General features: G+C 42.8%; 3 protein-coding genes across 3 annotated transcripts; 1 reads left to right on the top strand and 2 right to left on the bottom strand.

Annotated features, from left to right (window-relative positions):
* Positions 1-596: 596 nt before the first annotated feature.
* On the top strand, positions 597-4,593 carry LOC112292596 (plant UBX domain-containing protein 10). The gene is made up of 6 exons (XM_024541248.3): positions 597-806; positions 1,046-1,267; positions 2,136-2,921; positions 3,324-3,494; positions 3,753-3,956; positions 4,161-4,593. The coding sequence occupies exons 2-6, from the start codon at positions 1,115-1,117 to the stop codon at positions 4,392-4,394; spliced, it is 1,548 nt and encodes a 515-aa protein (XP_024397016.1). The 5' UTR covers positions 597-806; positions 1,046-1,114; the 3' UTR covers positions 4,395-4,593.
* Positions 4,594-5,898: 1,305 nt separating this feature from the next.
* On the bottom strand, positions 5,899-9,541 carry LOC112292598 (uncharacterized). The gene is made up of 3 exons (XM_024541252.3): positions 8,321-9,541; positions 7,076-7,213; positions 5,899-6,703 (listed from the first exon to the last, which is right to left on the bottom strand). The coding sequence occupies exons 1-3, from the start codon at positions 9,014-9,016 to the stop codon at positions 6,491-6,493; spliced, it is 1,047 nt and encodes a 348-aa protein (XP_024397020.1). The 5' UTR covers positions 9,017-9,541; the 3' UTR covers positions 5,899-6,490.
* A 1,055-nt stretch (positions 9,542-10,596) lies between these two features.
* LOC112292595 (uncharacterized) lies at positions 10,597-16,306 on the bottom strand. Its single transcript, XM_024541246.3, has 12 exons — positions 15,079-16,306; positions 14,733-14,887; positions 14,421-14,498; positions 14,113-14,192; positions 13,763-13,847; positions 13,065-13,484; positions 12,637-12,744; positions 12,325-12,392; positions 11,982-12,069; positions 11,668-11,739; positions 11,387-11,437; positions 10,597-11,173 (listed from the first exon to the last, which is right to left on the bottom strand). The coding sequence occupies exons 1-12, from the start codon at positions 16,028-16,030 to the stop codon at positions 11,093-11,095; spliced, it is 2,238 nt and encodes a 745-aa protein (XP_024397014.1). The 5' UTR covers positions 16,031-16,306; the 3' UTR covers positions 10,597-11,092.
* Between the last annotated feature and the right edge of the window lie 161 nt (positions 16,307-16,467).

Here is a 16,467-nt window from a genome sequence, read left to right as displayed (position 1 = left end):
TTTCAAATCTACCGACGTATCCAATACGTATCGAAATGGGCTCCAGAATCAAAACAGAGTACTGCATAGAATATAGATCATCCTCTTCGTCTCCAAGACATTATCAGTAACATAAAAGGAAGGTTACAATACTGTAGCAATACTTAAGATAAAGAAAATCACCCGCACGATACTTCCTCAGATTACCCAGTAACAACTGCTCGTTGAGGTTTACCCTTCTCCCCTACAAATTGAATAACATTTTATCCCATCAGAAAAGAAAACCAGCCATACTCACAACCTCTTCTGCAATTCGGGAGCTCGAGTTACAATATTGAGCAGAAAATCTACCAATGCTCCAAGCATGCCAATCATTGTTCACAAACATGTAAAGAGCTTTACATCCATGTCTTTGTGTACAATGAGGAAATCTGGATTGAAAGCACATGACTCCGTCATAAATACCGCCCATGCAAAGTTTTACATTCATCTTTCTTACTCATGCTGGCTTTGCCCAATCAATTCCACAAATGAGAAAATCATAGAGACGTAGAAAGCAGACTTCCAGAACCAACATAATGTAATAAAACAATTCCGAACATTGTTGACCTATCATTCTGCAGTATGGAACCGTGCTTAGGTACGGGGATACGAAGCAGCGTGGTTTGGACCCCGCGCCGCTTAGTTTCCCTTCCGATTGGGTCGTCATCGTCGTAGTTGTCGTCGTTGCAGTGGTGCTCACATGGGCATGGGGGCCATGCAAGTATCAAGGACACCACCAACAAGCTTTTAGTTTTACGATTTCTTTTCATGACATTCGGTGTCTGGTAAAGAGTTCATGATCTCAGTTGTACTGTTGGAAGCATTGATTCCAAGAGATTTGACGCAGTAAGCTTGAGTTTGTAGTGCAGCTTGCACATTGAGTTGTTTCTCAAGGTGAGTTTTGGGGGGAATTGTTGCTAGTGAATGGGGGGGGGGGGGGGGGGGGGGGGGGATGGGAGGTTGTGAGGTGCAAGGTTACAGGTATTAAATTCGGGGATTGAAATGTAGGTAGTGTTTGGTGCAGGAGTGGATTTCGAAACTGAAACTGAGGCAGAGAAGGAGAGAGAGAGAGAAAGGAGATTGGAGAGAAAGCATGGCGGAATCTGCGTCTGGGGAGCAAGGCCAGGAGAAGCTGCAGCAATTCCAGGACGTGACTGGGGTGAATGACCCTTTGCTTGCCGAACAAATTCTCGATGCTCATCAGTGGGATCTTGGCGCGGCAGTTGGCACCTTCATGGACAAAGCGGTAAAACTTTGACTCTCTCTTTCGCTCGCTCCTCCTCCTGCAGATACTATGTTTGAACAGTGGAGTCTAGTTAGGTTAAGTTAATTTCTCGCAGAGATGGGATGCTTAATGGATAATAACGATGGCGAATGCTGTTATGATTTCGTGTCAACTTGGATTGCCCGGAAGTTTATGGATGTCTGTAACAGTAATACTTATCATCTCTATTTTGCTTTGGATGCATGATGATGATTTTTCTACAAGCTTATAAAATACTTGGAATGATATAGCATTGCCAATGAACAGTAGAATGTTGAGGAGAATCAAGGTTGTTAGTGTGAGGATGGCAGTATCGCATTGTCCTTGATGATGATGTACTGGTTATATTCACTCTCATTTCGTTTGTGGACTTATGTCTCGGTTTTGAAAATATTCTGCCCTATCTAAGAGCACATACTGAATATTATCTGTAATTTAATCAGCAAATCCTATCCTCCTCAATTTCGTTCTTTTACAGCATTTACTTGTATCGATTTTGTTCACTGAGGAGAAAGAGATGTGTTGTAGCTGAGAAGAACACCGTAGCAAGAAGTCTAGTAAATTTTCTCCATCCTGTTTCGTTCCAAAATCTCCGCCATTTTCTCATTCTAGTATATGCTTGCTATTATACTCCTCAAGACACTCTGTTCAGGTCAAAAGATATGCCAGTATGAATTGGCCGAACATTAGACCTGACTTTTTCCTTTGTAGTTTTTGTAGGAAGGAGATGAAAAAAGAAGCAAATGTACAATGTATTGTAATGTAAAACATCATGACTGTTTTTCCTCGAATTGTATTGTAAGTGAGATCTTTGGCTCATTCATGATGTTTCTTATCTGGAGCTGTGCAGGGGGTTGAAGCTTCCAGAGCAGATGCTAGAGGGGGGACGATTGATTGGGATACACCGGACGAGACCACTGGTCTGCTTGAAAGGGGACTCGTACCGGCTTCTGTGAGCCCGTCTCATTATGGAGCTTCAGAGGGTTTCGTATTACAGTCGTCCAGATCTAACTATGATAGATATCAGGGATCTTCTACGACGTTTGAAGGGCCTGGGGAGTTTCATGGTACACTACCTAATGTTCGCTACCGGCCAGGACCTCATGTTGTGTGGAGAGTAGTTGCCCTGCCCTTCTCAATTATACGAGGAAGTTTCAATCTTGTATACGGTGCTGTAGTACTTGGGATGTGGATTGCAGGAGGAGTGGTTAATCTTGGACTGGGAGCGTTGGGGTTGCATGGGTCAGAGCGGCGAGGGAATCAGGTCTCATCTATTTCACTTGGAACTGCCGATGCGGAGGCATTTTTGCGGAAGTTTAAGCAGGAGTATGGGAAAGTTCATCCTGATTTTCAGACAAGCAGTTTTATGGACGCTCTACGTCTTGCCGGTCAGCAGTTCAAATTCCTATTTGTGTATTTGCACTCTCCTGAGCACCCAAACACGCCCTTGTTTTGTGAGAGGACGCTATGTTCGGACTCCATTGTTCAGTTTGTGAACGAAAATTTTGTGGCCTGGGGTGGGGACGTGCGAGAAAGCGATGGGTTTCAAATGAGCAATAATCTCAAGGCATCTACCTACCCTTTCTGTGCTGTTGTGATGAGTTCGAACAATCAACGAATTTCACTTCTTCAGCAGGTTCGACGTTTGGACTTACTGCAATTTTTACTTACGCTAAGATGGGTGATTTTTAGTTAATTATCTCTAGTAGTAAAATCTGTTGATCATATTGTGTGGATTAGGTTTATTGCGTCCCATATGTGAAAAGGTAAAGTCTTCTATTTGAAATGAATTTTTTCAGAACATATTCAAATTTAATCAACTTTATTTCGATAAAAGAGATTAGAGGGGGGCTAAACATCCAACTACATGCTCTGTCTAATTACCATGGACTGTGAACAGAAATCCAGAAATTTTACTTGACTGCTTGTTATATTTTAGTGGACGTGGGCTCAGGGGGGAAATCTGTTATATTTTGGCTTCAACCTATCACTGTCCCATGAAATGATGGTATTTTAACTGATTGTGACTTTGAAACAGGTAGAGGGTCCTAGGACAGCAGAAGAGTTAATGTCCACGTTACAGAGAGTTGTTGAGGAACAAGGTTCAGTTCTAGTGGCATCTCGTGTGGAGGAGGAGGAGCGACAACTTAACCGTCGTTTACGTGAGGAACAAGATGCAGCTTTCCAAGTTGCATTGCAAGCAGATCAGGTGTTGGGCTTTTTCCGGATCGGCTTGCTTCTACATCTTTGCTGTTGGTTTATTGGATCCTTATGAGTACTGACTTGACTAATTTATATAAGTACACACCCTCACTACACGTTGGTCCTTTGAATACTTTGATTTTGTGCATTAGGGAATGTTTGTCCGAGATGTTCACTACATCTGACAGTGCTTATAGAGCTTATTGGTGAACTTTTTACAACACTAACGGCTGATGTTAGGGGGCTTGGGTTTAAAATGGATCAGGAGAGAGAGCGCTTGAGACAACAAGAAGTTGCAAAGAAAGTCACCGAGGAGGCAGAAGAAGAGCTGAGGAAGAAAAGGGATGAAGAAGCCGCTCGACACGCTATTCAAGAAACTGCAGAAAGAGAGGCAGCCTTAGAACAACGAAGATTGGAGAAAGCCATGGCACTGGGTGTAGAGCCTGAGAAAGGGCCTGATGTTACGCAAGTATGTATTTTATCACTGGCTCCCGCTTCTCTGCTCAATTTTCTCTGCATTGAATTCATGTATGTAAAGTTTTCTAAATTTTTATATCAGTGATTAGTTATTAATGATGTCGCGTCGAGCATGATCTCGTTCATTTCGCATAATGTCCCCTTTTCTGATCATGCAGTTGAAAACCTCATTACTTGCTCTGTGTTCCGGAACCAGGTGTTGGTACGCATGCCCAATGGTAACAGGAAAGAACGACGATTTCAGAGCAGTTCAAAGGTGTCAGCGATTTATGACTATATTGATTCATTGGGGACACTGGGAATTATCAAATATGATCTGGTGACCAACTTTCCTCGCGTAGTTTATGGACCAGAGAAGCGGTGTCTAACTCTCAAAGAGGCTGGCCTGCACCCACATGCCAGTCTTTTTGTTCTTGTGGAGGATAACTAGGATGTATGAACTGTACGTTTATGCATTAAGGCTGTGAAATGTCTTGCGTAAGGCCTCCTTTTTTGGAGTGCTCGGTGGTCAATCATGGGCTCAAGCAAAGTTATTTTCCAGTCTGTTTCCCGTTCCATCGCAGAATTTTGTGATAGACTTGATTGCACTCGGATTAATTCTTTATATTTCGTTCGTCCCTCAAACACAATTCAATTGCGTCGCTTTTTAGCGCAAGAATCCATGAGTTTCTTTTTCCGATTTTCCCTTGCAGTCAACGCATAGAATTGTGCGTCTCATCCACTGACCTGTTTAGGCATGGTAAAATTCCGTGGATTCGGCCATCCATTTTTCCTTTTACAGAGTATATGCCTACCTCTCGCTCCCAGCTTGATGTCATGTCTACATGAAGATGATAATTGTTCACATATTGTGTAAAACTGATTCTCTTTGAAGTTGTACCACTGTTGCTATGCATCTGATAGACTAAGGTTCGCTTTAAGGGCATCATTTATTTGAAAGGACAGCTGAAGTGGTATTTCATGAATTATTCTAAAGGATCTAGGCACACACAGAACGCAGTAGACTCAAGGTGTGGTGCACCTCCAAGGTGGTGAATAAGTGACCCACCTTCCTCACCATACTGGTATTGACATCCATTACAGAGCAGTAGACTGGGAACTTGATAGCTAGCATATCTAAAAATGTAACCATGTTGATGGTCCAGAATTCAAGATTGAGAATTCGGAGTGTCCTAAATCACAAAAGGAGTGTCTATTTACATAAGGGATGTCTTATCAAGTTTATACTGAAACATGTGAAATGATCTATCTAAAAAAATTGTTTTCTTTGATAGTTTTGACCACGTACTAAAAATGTTATTGAACAGGATACCTTGAGTTTTATGTACTGTTAAGCTATACATATCTAAAGTAAAAATAACTAACGATTACTAGGAGACCACACAAAATTGAGCTCAAATATTTGTTCCACTATTTGGTTAAGAAGTTGGTGCTAGCATCAAGGCCTTCACACAAAAGCTGAAGCCAATAATTAAGAACACAACCTTCATCCGCACATTCCAGTTTTCACCGCACCAAAATTAAGGTTTGCGACATTGACAGCTGAGAAATTTGAATCACTTGTTTTAGGACAAGCACTTGACACTGGAGCCTGACATTGTTGGTCAATTTTGCTTCAGATCTCCTTGCCCCACACTCATGAGGCAACCCTTACTGCACTCAGTTCCATCCCATTTAGGCCTGAAATATAGTAGCTCCATCAGGGATGTTCAGGTTTTGTAGTTCTGCTGACTTGGATTCATCTTCCGCCCTGTAGAGCTCAGAACACAAAAACTCCAGCAGCGTACAAGTAAACCAGTTGCTGCCAACAATCAAATCGACTTATTCAACTAAAGAAACACTTAAAGATTTTAAGCTTCAAGAATCAAGTGTAAACAAGTGGATAAATGATATAAGCGGACAAAGATGATAAATCTGGAATTCATGCAAATGAAAACCTTGAAAAGCTCGTCTTTCAACGTTACAGTTGTATGTTTGTCATATGGTTGTCACATATTCTCTGATTTCTCAGATTTTTCGACATAATAAGAAATTCACAAGTGAGGGAGGTCAACAAAATTGTAGCCGTGCGGAAGGGTAATTGCAATGGCATGGTTTCACATCTATCACATAAATTGCTCCAGAGTTTTTTCTACTCTAGCAACCCTGGAAAGCTCTCGTTCTACAATCGGCTTACTTGACATTGTGCGAGACAAATCAAATCTCTATGAATCATCCTTCCTCCTGGCTGTAAGGCAAACAGGCTAAAGCAACTTCTTAACTAACTACTTTAACAAGCATCTGTGCTTGAAACTCTTGAATATTCACCCAAGGGAGGTGATCACTGGTGTCTGGTGAAACTGTCACTCTTGTGAACGCGCTCCAGTTCCTCAAACACTAGGAAGGTCATTACTTTCTCACAAATCATATGTCGTAGGGGGGGAATGTACCCAGATCATTTAGTTGCCTCGAGTAAGTCAGCAAACCATTTGAAGTTACGACCATTCCCCGATTCCGGCCGGTGATTGAAGGAGTGCTCAGTACTCATTAAGAACGTGAAAGCCTTTGGTCATCGTTCCATTGTTGTAGTAAAGATTTGCCTGCTTCGTACGTAGACCAGCAGATTGCAGCTGCTGGTGTATGGAATAGTACACGAGGTCGCATACCTCTCCAAAGTGCACCTGGGCCTTCCCGTTTAACAATGTTGCGGGCTACTGCTAACACAGAGCTGTTTTTGTATCTATCAGCTCCACATACACCCTGTACATGGATACCAAGAACAGCATTAAAACTTACATGCTTCCTTGTAGGATCCCAAGCAATACACAAAAGGAGATACGACCGATTGTACAAGCAACTGGATTAAGACCAGAGTTGTAGCGGACCGTGAAGTTGTGACTGGCAAAAAATATTGAGTAGTCTAGAAAACTGGAAAATCAGAAAGCCGATTAGACCATTAATACTACTTAAGAGAGACTTCCAATGACTAATACGATCAAATAGTCAGGAAACTAGTTAAAACCTACATTTCATCTCAAGCGTGAAGACTGTAATTTAGATGACCAAACTCGCCGAGCCAGTTAGCTAACTTATAATTGCGTTGAAGCTCAAGTTCAGATGACCAAGACTTACTTGGCATTGCAACCTTGTCTTGATCACGTCAAGCGGGGTTGTAACAGCGCTAGCCAATGCTCCAGCGGCTCCACCAGCAGTAATATGCATCAGCAAATGTTCCTCATCCGCATAATCTGGATAAATGTCTCCTAAGACCTATGTCATGCAATTTTAATTCCTCGTCAGAACTTGAAAAATGCCAGCCACCAATGCATCCCAACGTCGTTGTATCAGCTCTTTCACTGTGACCAAGTCAAAATTGAGGGCTCAAAGATGTCCTAGTTGAGATCCAGACATACGCCACTCCACGATACCTCTACACTAAAAAGATCATAACAGTTCGATACTAACACATATTTCAACAGAGTAAGACCAAAGAGGCCAGCTCGAGTAATAACCGACGGAATTGTGCATATTAGAACTAATGTTTTATGTATTTTCTGCTACATCTGTTAAACTTATAAGTTTAAACTAAGTAAATTCGTCCCACTCCCCTCTCCACAAACCATTGTGACCGAGAGGCTTCCACCAAAAGTTCGCTACACACCGAGGTGAGGCTCTCTCACCCACGTGAACATAGTGTGCGACAGCCATACGCAGAGAAAGGTGAATCAAATCCACGCATGAACACGAGCAGTGCTGAGATTCACATATTTGGACAAACCTCAAGCATCTTCTGAAAACGGCCACCTCAGCGCCTACTCGCAGTCCTGGACTTGTTAGAGCTAGACGACGATTCAAGATTATTCTGATCGGTAAGAAAATCATTAAGGTGAGCGCACCTCGTATGACAATTACGATAGTGATTAAAGTCACTTATTGCAAGACTGCCGGATAGTCTTCCAGAAAACCTAGAAGATCAGTCGGCTGCCAAAGCAGACGACTTAGAAAATCACGATCTAGGAATCTGAACTATTCAGCACCATAATAAGGATGACCGCTTGACTGTTAGTGATAGTTGAGAAATGACAAGAAGACAGTCAAGTTCCCGACCGTCAAAATGAAAAGTCGTCAGTACAAGAAATAAACAGCACTTATAAAATCCCTTGAATACAAAATGCTGATATATATTCCAAGATCTCGAGACAGTCACCATTCCAATTCACATCACACCTGGGTCAGCTACCCCACAAATAAAAAAAACAAGACGAGAAAAACGTGTATTCGGAAAAATCCTTCAAACTCTCACCCAACAGAGAAACCCAGACAAAGTTGGAATTCAGGTAAGAAGAAGACGAAGAAGAAGAAGGAAAAAAAACGTACTTTCTTTCCCGCTTCGTAAGCCGCGAAATGAACAGCCGTGAAGGGGATGTTCATCACTACAGTGGTCCTGTAGGACTTGTAAAATGCAGAGAACCCTTCCTCTTTCATTGTCTTCTTAATGCAATCCAAAACGCCGTTGTAAGGGCTGTGAACCAGCTGCAACCGCTGCTTGACCACATCCATGGGCGTGAACACGGCATCACTGGCAATTGTAGCTCCAGCTCCCGCAAGCGCATGCGCAAATGGATGATGTCCGCTCTTATTACCCCCCAAGTATTCCTTCAACGTCTCGTAAGCGGCAAAATAAACAGCATGCGCTGGCCCTGCCCCAAGTCCCATAGCTCCAATTCCCCTGTACAACCCCAGCGGGCCATCCTTCATCAAAATTGCGAAAAACGCTTCATATACGGATCTTTGGGCAGCGCCACCAGCACACTGCAACATCTGCATGCGCGTCTTCACCAGGTCTACAGGGAACATTGCCATATGCTCCACCATGCCGGCCACTGACCCCGCCAGCATCCACTGGCGGAACCCCAATCCATCATGGAGCTGGTCCCGGTCCTGCTCCTGCTGCTGCAACACCGTCACGGGAGATGCCGAAGCATTTGCCGTCCCGCCATAGCAATTCTCCACGTGCTCCCTCTGCGCCAGAAACGGTCGCTCCCGTAAATCCCCTGCTACTCCCTCGGCCATGCGATGATAGCCAAGGGAAAAAAAAAACACCACTGGATCTCTTCTCCTCCTCCTCTTCAAAACTCAATCCCTCCCTGCAGAAACCCTAATCAAAACAAGGTTGTAGCTTTCTCTCTCACTTACTAAATCCCTCCCTGCAGATTCCCTATCAGAACACAGTTGTAACTTTTGCCCTCACTTACTCAATCCCTCCTCCCCCCTACAACTCCAATGTTATCCTACACCTCTTTTCCCTCATGCTACTAAACCTCGGAGCAATATCCGACGTTACAAAACCCTAGAGCACAGCTGCAGCAGCCACGGAGGACCCACCACACAGCATTATCTGTATTTCACACACAGATGCAGCTAATGAGGGGAAAAGGGAGGGTGTGGGTTCGATAAAAACGAACCCATCGGCCATGGTGGGGACGAAGCTTCGGGGGCGAGAGTGTGTGGGCGTGTGTGGGGCTCATGGCAGTCACGCTGCTCTCGAGCTCTCGAGCTCTCTCGCCCCACTCTGCCTTTGCCTTTGCTTCTGTTGCTGCTTTGCTTTTGGTTCTAGGGTTTCGTTGCCTCTCCTTTTGCCATTTCCAATTAGGGTTTTCTATTTTGGCGTTGCTTTTTGAGCAATGTTGGGAAACAGGCGGAAATTCTCGATTGCTGCGGGATCTGTGCACTGGGCTTTGTGTTTGGTGGCAATGCAGGCCATCTGATTGTTGTTGGAGATGGAAGTCGGTTCATAGGATTGCATCAATTTACTCCATTTCTTGGATTAGTTGAACAGCATCCAGGATAGACGTTTGTGTGTGAAATTAACTATTGTTGTTATAGAATCCTAGATGCATAATATGTGTACATATATACATATATATATATATATATATGTGTGTGTGTGTATGTGTATTGCAATAGATGAACATTTTGACCAAAAGTTGTGGCATTTAGTGTCATTTAGTTTTTCTATATCTAAGTCAATGTATGTATGTATGTTTTTCCCTTTCTTTTTTACCGAAAGAGTATTTATAGTAGGATTCCTGGTAACAAGTGGATTTCAGATTGATGAATTTAAATTGACTAACTTTTATCTACAAAAGAGAAAAATACCAACAAATATATCAGAATTTGAGTTAAACTCAAGAGTAAACATATCAAACAGAATTTCGTATGTTGATTGTTATTGAATTAAAAATAAATTACAAATAACTTCACATGTAATGCTGGAGTTGTAAAAAGTTAGTCCTCAAAATGAAAAAATCGCCCTTTATAAACCCATTTAGATAAAAACAATGTAGGTAGTCAAAAGTAAATGATACACACTTGTATATATATACAAACAGAAATTCAACAACTAATTTTGTAAGTTACAAAAATAATGCTTCTAACAGAAATATACTGGCATTTCTTATAAATAGAGTGCGCTAAATCATGATGCAGGGTTACAAATTTATAGCTAACGAAAATATTCTGATTAGTCAAATTAAAGTGGTTCAATTAAGAAAATCAATGTACAAAAAAAATTTATAATTTCTATTGTATTTTAGATGTGCAATTCGTACTCAAGGTATTCGATATGTTCTTAGGCTATTCATTATCTGCGATTAGAGGAAGTAAATTAATTTTATTCTTGGAATGGCTCTTAAACAGCGGAAACCAGTGAGATTTTATGTCAGTGTAACTCACCAGTACCAAAAATAACTGGCCATGTGAAAGAAGTGCTGCTACAATCAGGAGCGACCTTCTTATCCTGACCATAAAGCATTGGTTTAAATTATCTAATACTAAAAGGAGAACCTAGTAGGTCCAGACCAATTTTGGCTTGGAAATAGAATGAGTACCTTCTATTTACAAGCTTCTAAAACTCAACGTCAGCAGCAGTTTGTACAATTATCGATCAAAACATGTACGTTACAAACAAGATGCTGTGCTAAAGCTTGACCACTTCGTCAGATCATGGATTTTGAGAAACCCAATTCACACGTGGGCAATCCCCAACCTCAAGAAATATTGAGAATTATATAACACAAATTATAAATGAGCATTAAAGAAGACTCGACTAAAACTCAAGAATGAAGTACGAGTTGATCGTAAGAAGGGTCAGCCAGAATCGTTCAGAAGTGGAGCTGACTGCAATAACCTCTCGACCTCATCGTTTGCTTCAGCTTGTAACCTCCATGCCTACCATAACACAAGCTTGCCATCAGGTTCTGAGTAGAGGTTGGGGGCTGACATTATTGATGCAATACATTCAGGATTAACTTTAAATGACTTGTCAATGGAGCCTAGAACGCGGTTGAAAATGAAATAATGCAGAGTTTTATAATTAAGATACTACAAATTCAGGAGCAAGAATCCATGATCATAAAAGATAGGTTCTGTGCATGCTCTAACCTTCTGAAGATCCTCGACTTCCATCAGTCGCTCTATTTGCTCTGTTATTGCCTGTCGTCATTCACAACAATTAATAGGGTCACATGTAAGCGAGAGGAGCTTCGAAGACAACGGTCGAAACAAATATTTCTTTAAAGAAGTCATGTATCGAAACTAGTTATAACTTCTACGGAGACGATGATCCGTAGAAGGAAATTCAAAGAGAAGAAGCAACTAAAAAATAACTTATTCAATACAGGAACTTTAGAATAGAAAGATTAGGCAGCATATTTAAAACTTACAGATGCCCCAGCGCCCTCCGCAGCCAGCACATCAATATCCATCTCCACCTCAATCTCTATCATTGAAGCTATCTAAATTTTCACGATGCGACATCTTAAGTCAGGTACTGCAATGATGGCCAAACAACTTCAACGTGCTAATGAATCACTTTAAAAATAAAATAAAAGTTAACTCTGTAAGCAACACATAGCTACACTAAAAATGTTCAAAACGGCAGCAAGTACGGTTCAACTGAAAGGTAAAAATCCTGATGCTAAACATCCCCCCCCCCCAAAAAAAAAAGAAAAAAAAGAAAAAAAAAAACTCTGTATACCTTTGCATAGCTATAAATAAGTTCCAGACGCCCTTCAAGCCGTTCATCAAGAGTTTCTCGTGCCTTCTGTACTCGTTCCATCCGTGCACTGAGAAATCAAATAGTTTCACAGTTTTCAACGCCACGTCTTATGCGAATTCATCCGAATTTATAATGTTTTAGAGCTTATGAAGCATTTCCAACTATCGCTTCAGCACATGTTATAAATATTACACCTACCGACACTTCCTACATCACCATCCAAAGCATTACTGAGTATATTTGCATACAAATGGAGCTTGGAGACTGGCAGTGACCGCCAACAAACATTACACAAACGATGAGCAGATGGGTTTTAAGATACCTGTATGTGGGTTCGTTCACTGCTTCCATCTTGTTCTGAAGTTGGCACATGCGGGCCAGCATTCTGACCTGAAAAAATAAGAAAATTATTTACATTACATGTCTAAAGTTACCGCGGTAGAGCGTTGTGACACATTTCTTTAAGTGCATCCACATCATTTGGTGTTCGTTCATTCATTATAAAAGAATGCGAGATATGTAATTTGGTTGCAAAAGACCTATCTCTGTGAATTCAAAGAAATTGCTCTAGTGAAGATATCGAAATGAACTAAATGTAAGCGGAAAGGTTTTGAGTACAGAGATAGTGGGCTACATCATCAGCAGCTGCTTGTGTCAGATCCTCAAGCCGGGCTTGCAGTTTCTCATGTTGCGCCAGAAGCTGTTGCCGGAGTGCCAACGCATCCACAGTTCTCTGTGGTAACTGCACTTTACGAGTTTCGTAAGTTACACGAAAGCATTGGACCAACCGTGTTCAAACCCATATTCCTAACCATGAACTTTTTCTGAAACTATGTCACAACTCAAACATCAGCGCATTGCTAGTATTTAAGAAGGACTAAGTAGGGAGTGTACTAATCAACCAATAGCCTAAATAATTTCCAAATCTACAAACAGAAACTGTAGCAGGGTTCAATTATTCCAGTTTCTAAATCGCTATCTCCAGCTCGTTACAACTGACCAAAGAAAATTTATCGAATACAAAAATGAGTGGACTTAATACATTACAAGCACAGAGACCACCTGATTAATGCGGGGCAGAACAAAAGCATTGGTAGCTCCTCCAATAGCGACCACTGACGCAGCCCCGATAGCTATTGCTCGTGGGAGAGAAGGATCTATGAGAGCTGTTGCCGCGTCACTACTCGCGAAGAGAAGAACAGCAGGGATGATGAGAGAAGCATCGAAAGCTGCTCCACTCCCAGACTTCGGTGGAGGCCTAGAAAGGGATGAAATACGACCTGTGACGTGATTTGTTATAGCCATGGGCTCACTAGGTCTCCACCCAGGGGCTCTGGCATTGGTTTTGAAAGGGCCAATCCCACGGACTGCATTAGCGGGAGCTGCTGAAATTACAGTAACACGCTCTCCTTCCTGAGCTGGAATATCAGCGCTTTCAGTTGCACAGCGGTGTGTGCGAGCAAGACCATCTGGAGCACGGACCTGTGGCACCAGCCAAGTTCAAAACTTAAATACTTCTTTGGGGTCTCTGCGGAGTGCTGAACTCCATGGACGTCCTTTTGAATGTAGGACATACACCACCAGTTTAAAAATGAGAAAAAGGGGAAAACAGGGGAAAACAAAACAAAACAAAACAAAAGAACTTGCAAAATTGGCAGTCGCTCCTGTACCGAATAGCTTCATTTTAAATAGATTTCACTGCACATTCATGGTTAAGGAGATTTCTGAAGAATTCAAATTATAGTGGAAGTACTGCTTACCACTAACGAATGTACAGCTGCAGGGACCGGTCGCTTTAGCAACTTCACAAGCCGAAAGCCCCGCTCAAAGACCGAAATATTCATGCTGACATTTATTTATTGACGAAAAGAAGACTTGGTCAGAGGCCATAATATGTCGCACTAAAACTGAACGTGTACTTGAGATAACACAAGTAACTAGATAGAGACCACGAAAGCAACATCAATTTCATCATTTCCAGAACTTCATTGCATACATCAAATGCCACCATAACCATATTTATCCTCTTCACTCAATGCCCTACCTCAGCTAACTGAACAAAAGTAGCGTGACAACATATTAAGTACAGAGCTTCAGAAAGGCTGCTTACCTTATGGACTCCGATTCACATTCCACAACAGTGCCAGACATCAACTCATACTCGTAACGACATTTGGCACAAGGAGCAACCTGTCCACAATCAAACTCAGAAGGTCGTTCAGGGAGGAAAAACTCGAAATTCGATCAGAGAGAAAGTACAATAGCTGCACGCTGATTAAAGCTTCTGGTTGCAAGACAATGCAACAACTCCAAGACATTGCACGTTTATATTTTCGAAAATCACAATCACGTTTCATGAACAAGTATTTGACCACATTCTGGAATATTCACTGCCATAGATAAGGATGTGATGAGCACCTGGACCCCTTGCTGAGGTTGAACGACGGCGAGTGCGGTTCTGCAAGTGGGACAGCCGATAACTTTACCGAAAGGAACCTGCAACCCCCGTCTAAACCCAGTGTTTGAGGAAATACAAATTGCAGCCTTGTTTACTACTGTCGGATACAGGAACTGATAGTTAATCGAAGCATCGAATCTACCTTGTTTCAAGGAATTGCTTCAAAAAAGCATTCAAGGCAACATTTCTCAGTCTTGAAAAACCTTTGTGCATGACAATCATTCTCTGTCTGGGAGTTTATAGGTGTTTTTTTTGCAAATGAGCCTCGGTACCTCATCTCCAGCTGGAACTCCACGGCGTCGAACATCTGCTACTACTTCTATAGCATCTGCGACTCGCAACGAGGCTGCTAATCCCCGTACTAGGGTAGCGTATGTATTCACGTTCGGCTGCGCCCAACGCCAGCTTTCAATAAACGATGATTTCTCTGTCACATACACATGCAGTTGCAACAAGATCAATTCATTTCTACTTAAAAGTAATTATTCAACTATCTGTGATTTGTCGATGAACGGTACAGTCCACCACTGTTGCAATCTTCAGGTTAACACCCAAAATAGATATCTGTCCCGCATCTGAGAAGCTTCGTAAAAGTAAATGATGAAGCTAAAGCATTACCATCTCTACCAATTCGGCGTTGAATTACACTGCTGCGCATGGCATTCAAAACAGAGAAAGCAAGTTCTGAGTTCCCTAAGACCAGGGCTTCCAAGATAAGCTTCGAACAATCTTCGTTGCTCACCACACCGCCTTGGCTCCCAGCCTTCTCGGCTATCATCTCCAAAGCCACTCCTGCATCAGTCGCAAGCGCTACTTGCCTCCAAAAACCAGCACCGTCCAATACTACGGCCGCATTACTTGCTCCCTCTTCCGCCATTCTTGAACCTTCCGTGAATTTCGACTTTCTCCCAGCATTTTCAAATACCCTGGCAGTCGCAGACTCTGCTATCTTCCCCAAATCTTCCAGGTTCTCGCTCAATGGGGACTGCATCCCGTCCCCAACATCGCTCTCCCCACGAAGACTGGAGTCTTCAATTTCGACGGATTTATCCCCACCAACACGACTCCCCTTGCCAATCACATTTTCTAATCCTACATTAGAATCGTCCACTTCGCCAGAGCTTTCGGCTACATTGCCCTGTCCCTCTCCAGCTGCCGCAAAAATCGACACACACCTCCCACACTGCCTGCCTTTAACACCCCATACTTCTGCCACCTCCAGCCTCCAATCCTGCCCCACCCCGTGATTCCCTATCGCAAATATGCATTCTGATTCTAATTCCGAGTTGCGCAGCTCTCTAGAGCTTATTCTCGAAGCAGTTAAGCTGCGAAAGGATCTGATTCCCCTCCTACTCTGATAACCCGACCTGGATACCAAACATCCCACACCCACATTGAGCCCAGCAGCGCAACCCTGGACCACCATTCTGTTGCGCTTGCAAGAGGCTAAGGAGGTGCCTAAGACCTCACCCCGGTCTTCAGCATCCCCCTTGCAGCGTGAGAACCATTCTCTTGGAGTGTGAACTGATGACGCAGCGCACAGACACGGCCCCGAAAGCACGCTTGCCATCACATCATCCTACCTCTGAACCCCGCTTACGGCACCAGAAACCTCAACAATCCAATCAGATGCTGTGTCCGCGCAGGACCCCGGAAAGCCAAATTTGTCGCACAACATCCGTTTGTGATTAATTGCGCAAAGGAAAGCAAGCTACCCTGGAAGATTACGAAAGCTCTAGCTGAGAAAACGAACCATACGGCGTCACGGACACATTCCGAGAGATGACTGAAAGGTGCAAATGAGTGCTACTGAGGACTCCGTTGGAGATCGATTACAGCATGTGGGGATATGAAACTGCTCCAAGTGCAGAGAATCTGCGGCGTTTGAGAGCATTGGCTACAGCTTCACCCCTGGAATGATAAAGATGATGCCATATGAGGTTTCTTTCCGCCATTTCGCCGGTCGAATTTTCTGGCTGAGTAATTCGTTGTTGGGTTTCTCCTCGT

Source organism: Physcomitrium patens, chromosome 15 (genome assembly GCF_059467195.1).
Source record: "Physcomitrium patens ecotype Gransden chromosome 15, ASM5946719v1, whole genome shotgun sequence".
NCBI classification, from domain to species: domain Eukaryota; kingdom Viridiplantae; phylum Streptophyta; class Bryopsida; order Funariales; family Funariaceae; genus Physcomitrium; species Physcomitrium patens.
Note: the sequence above shows the minus strand (reverse complement) of the source record. Positions and strands in the feature narration are given on the sequence as shown.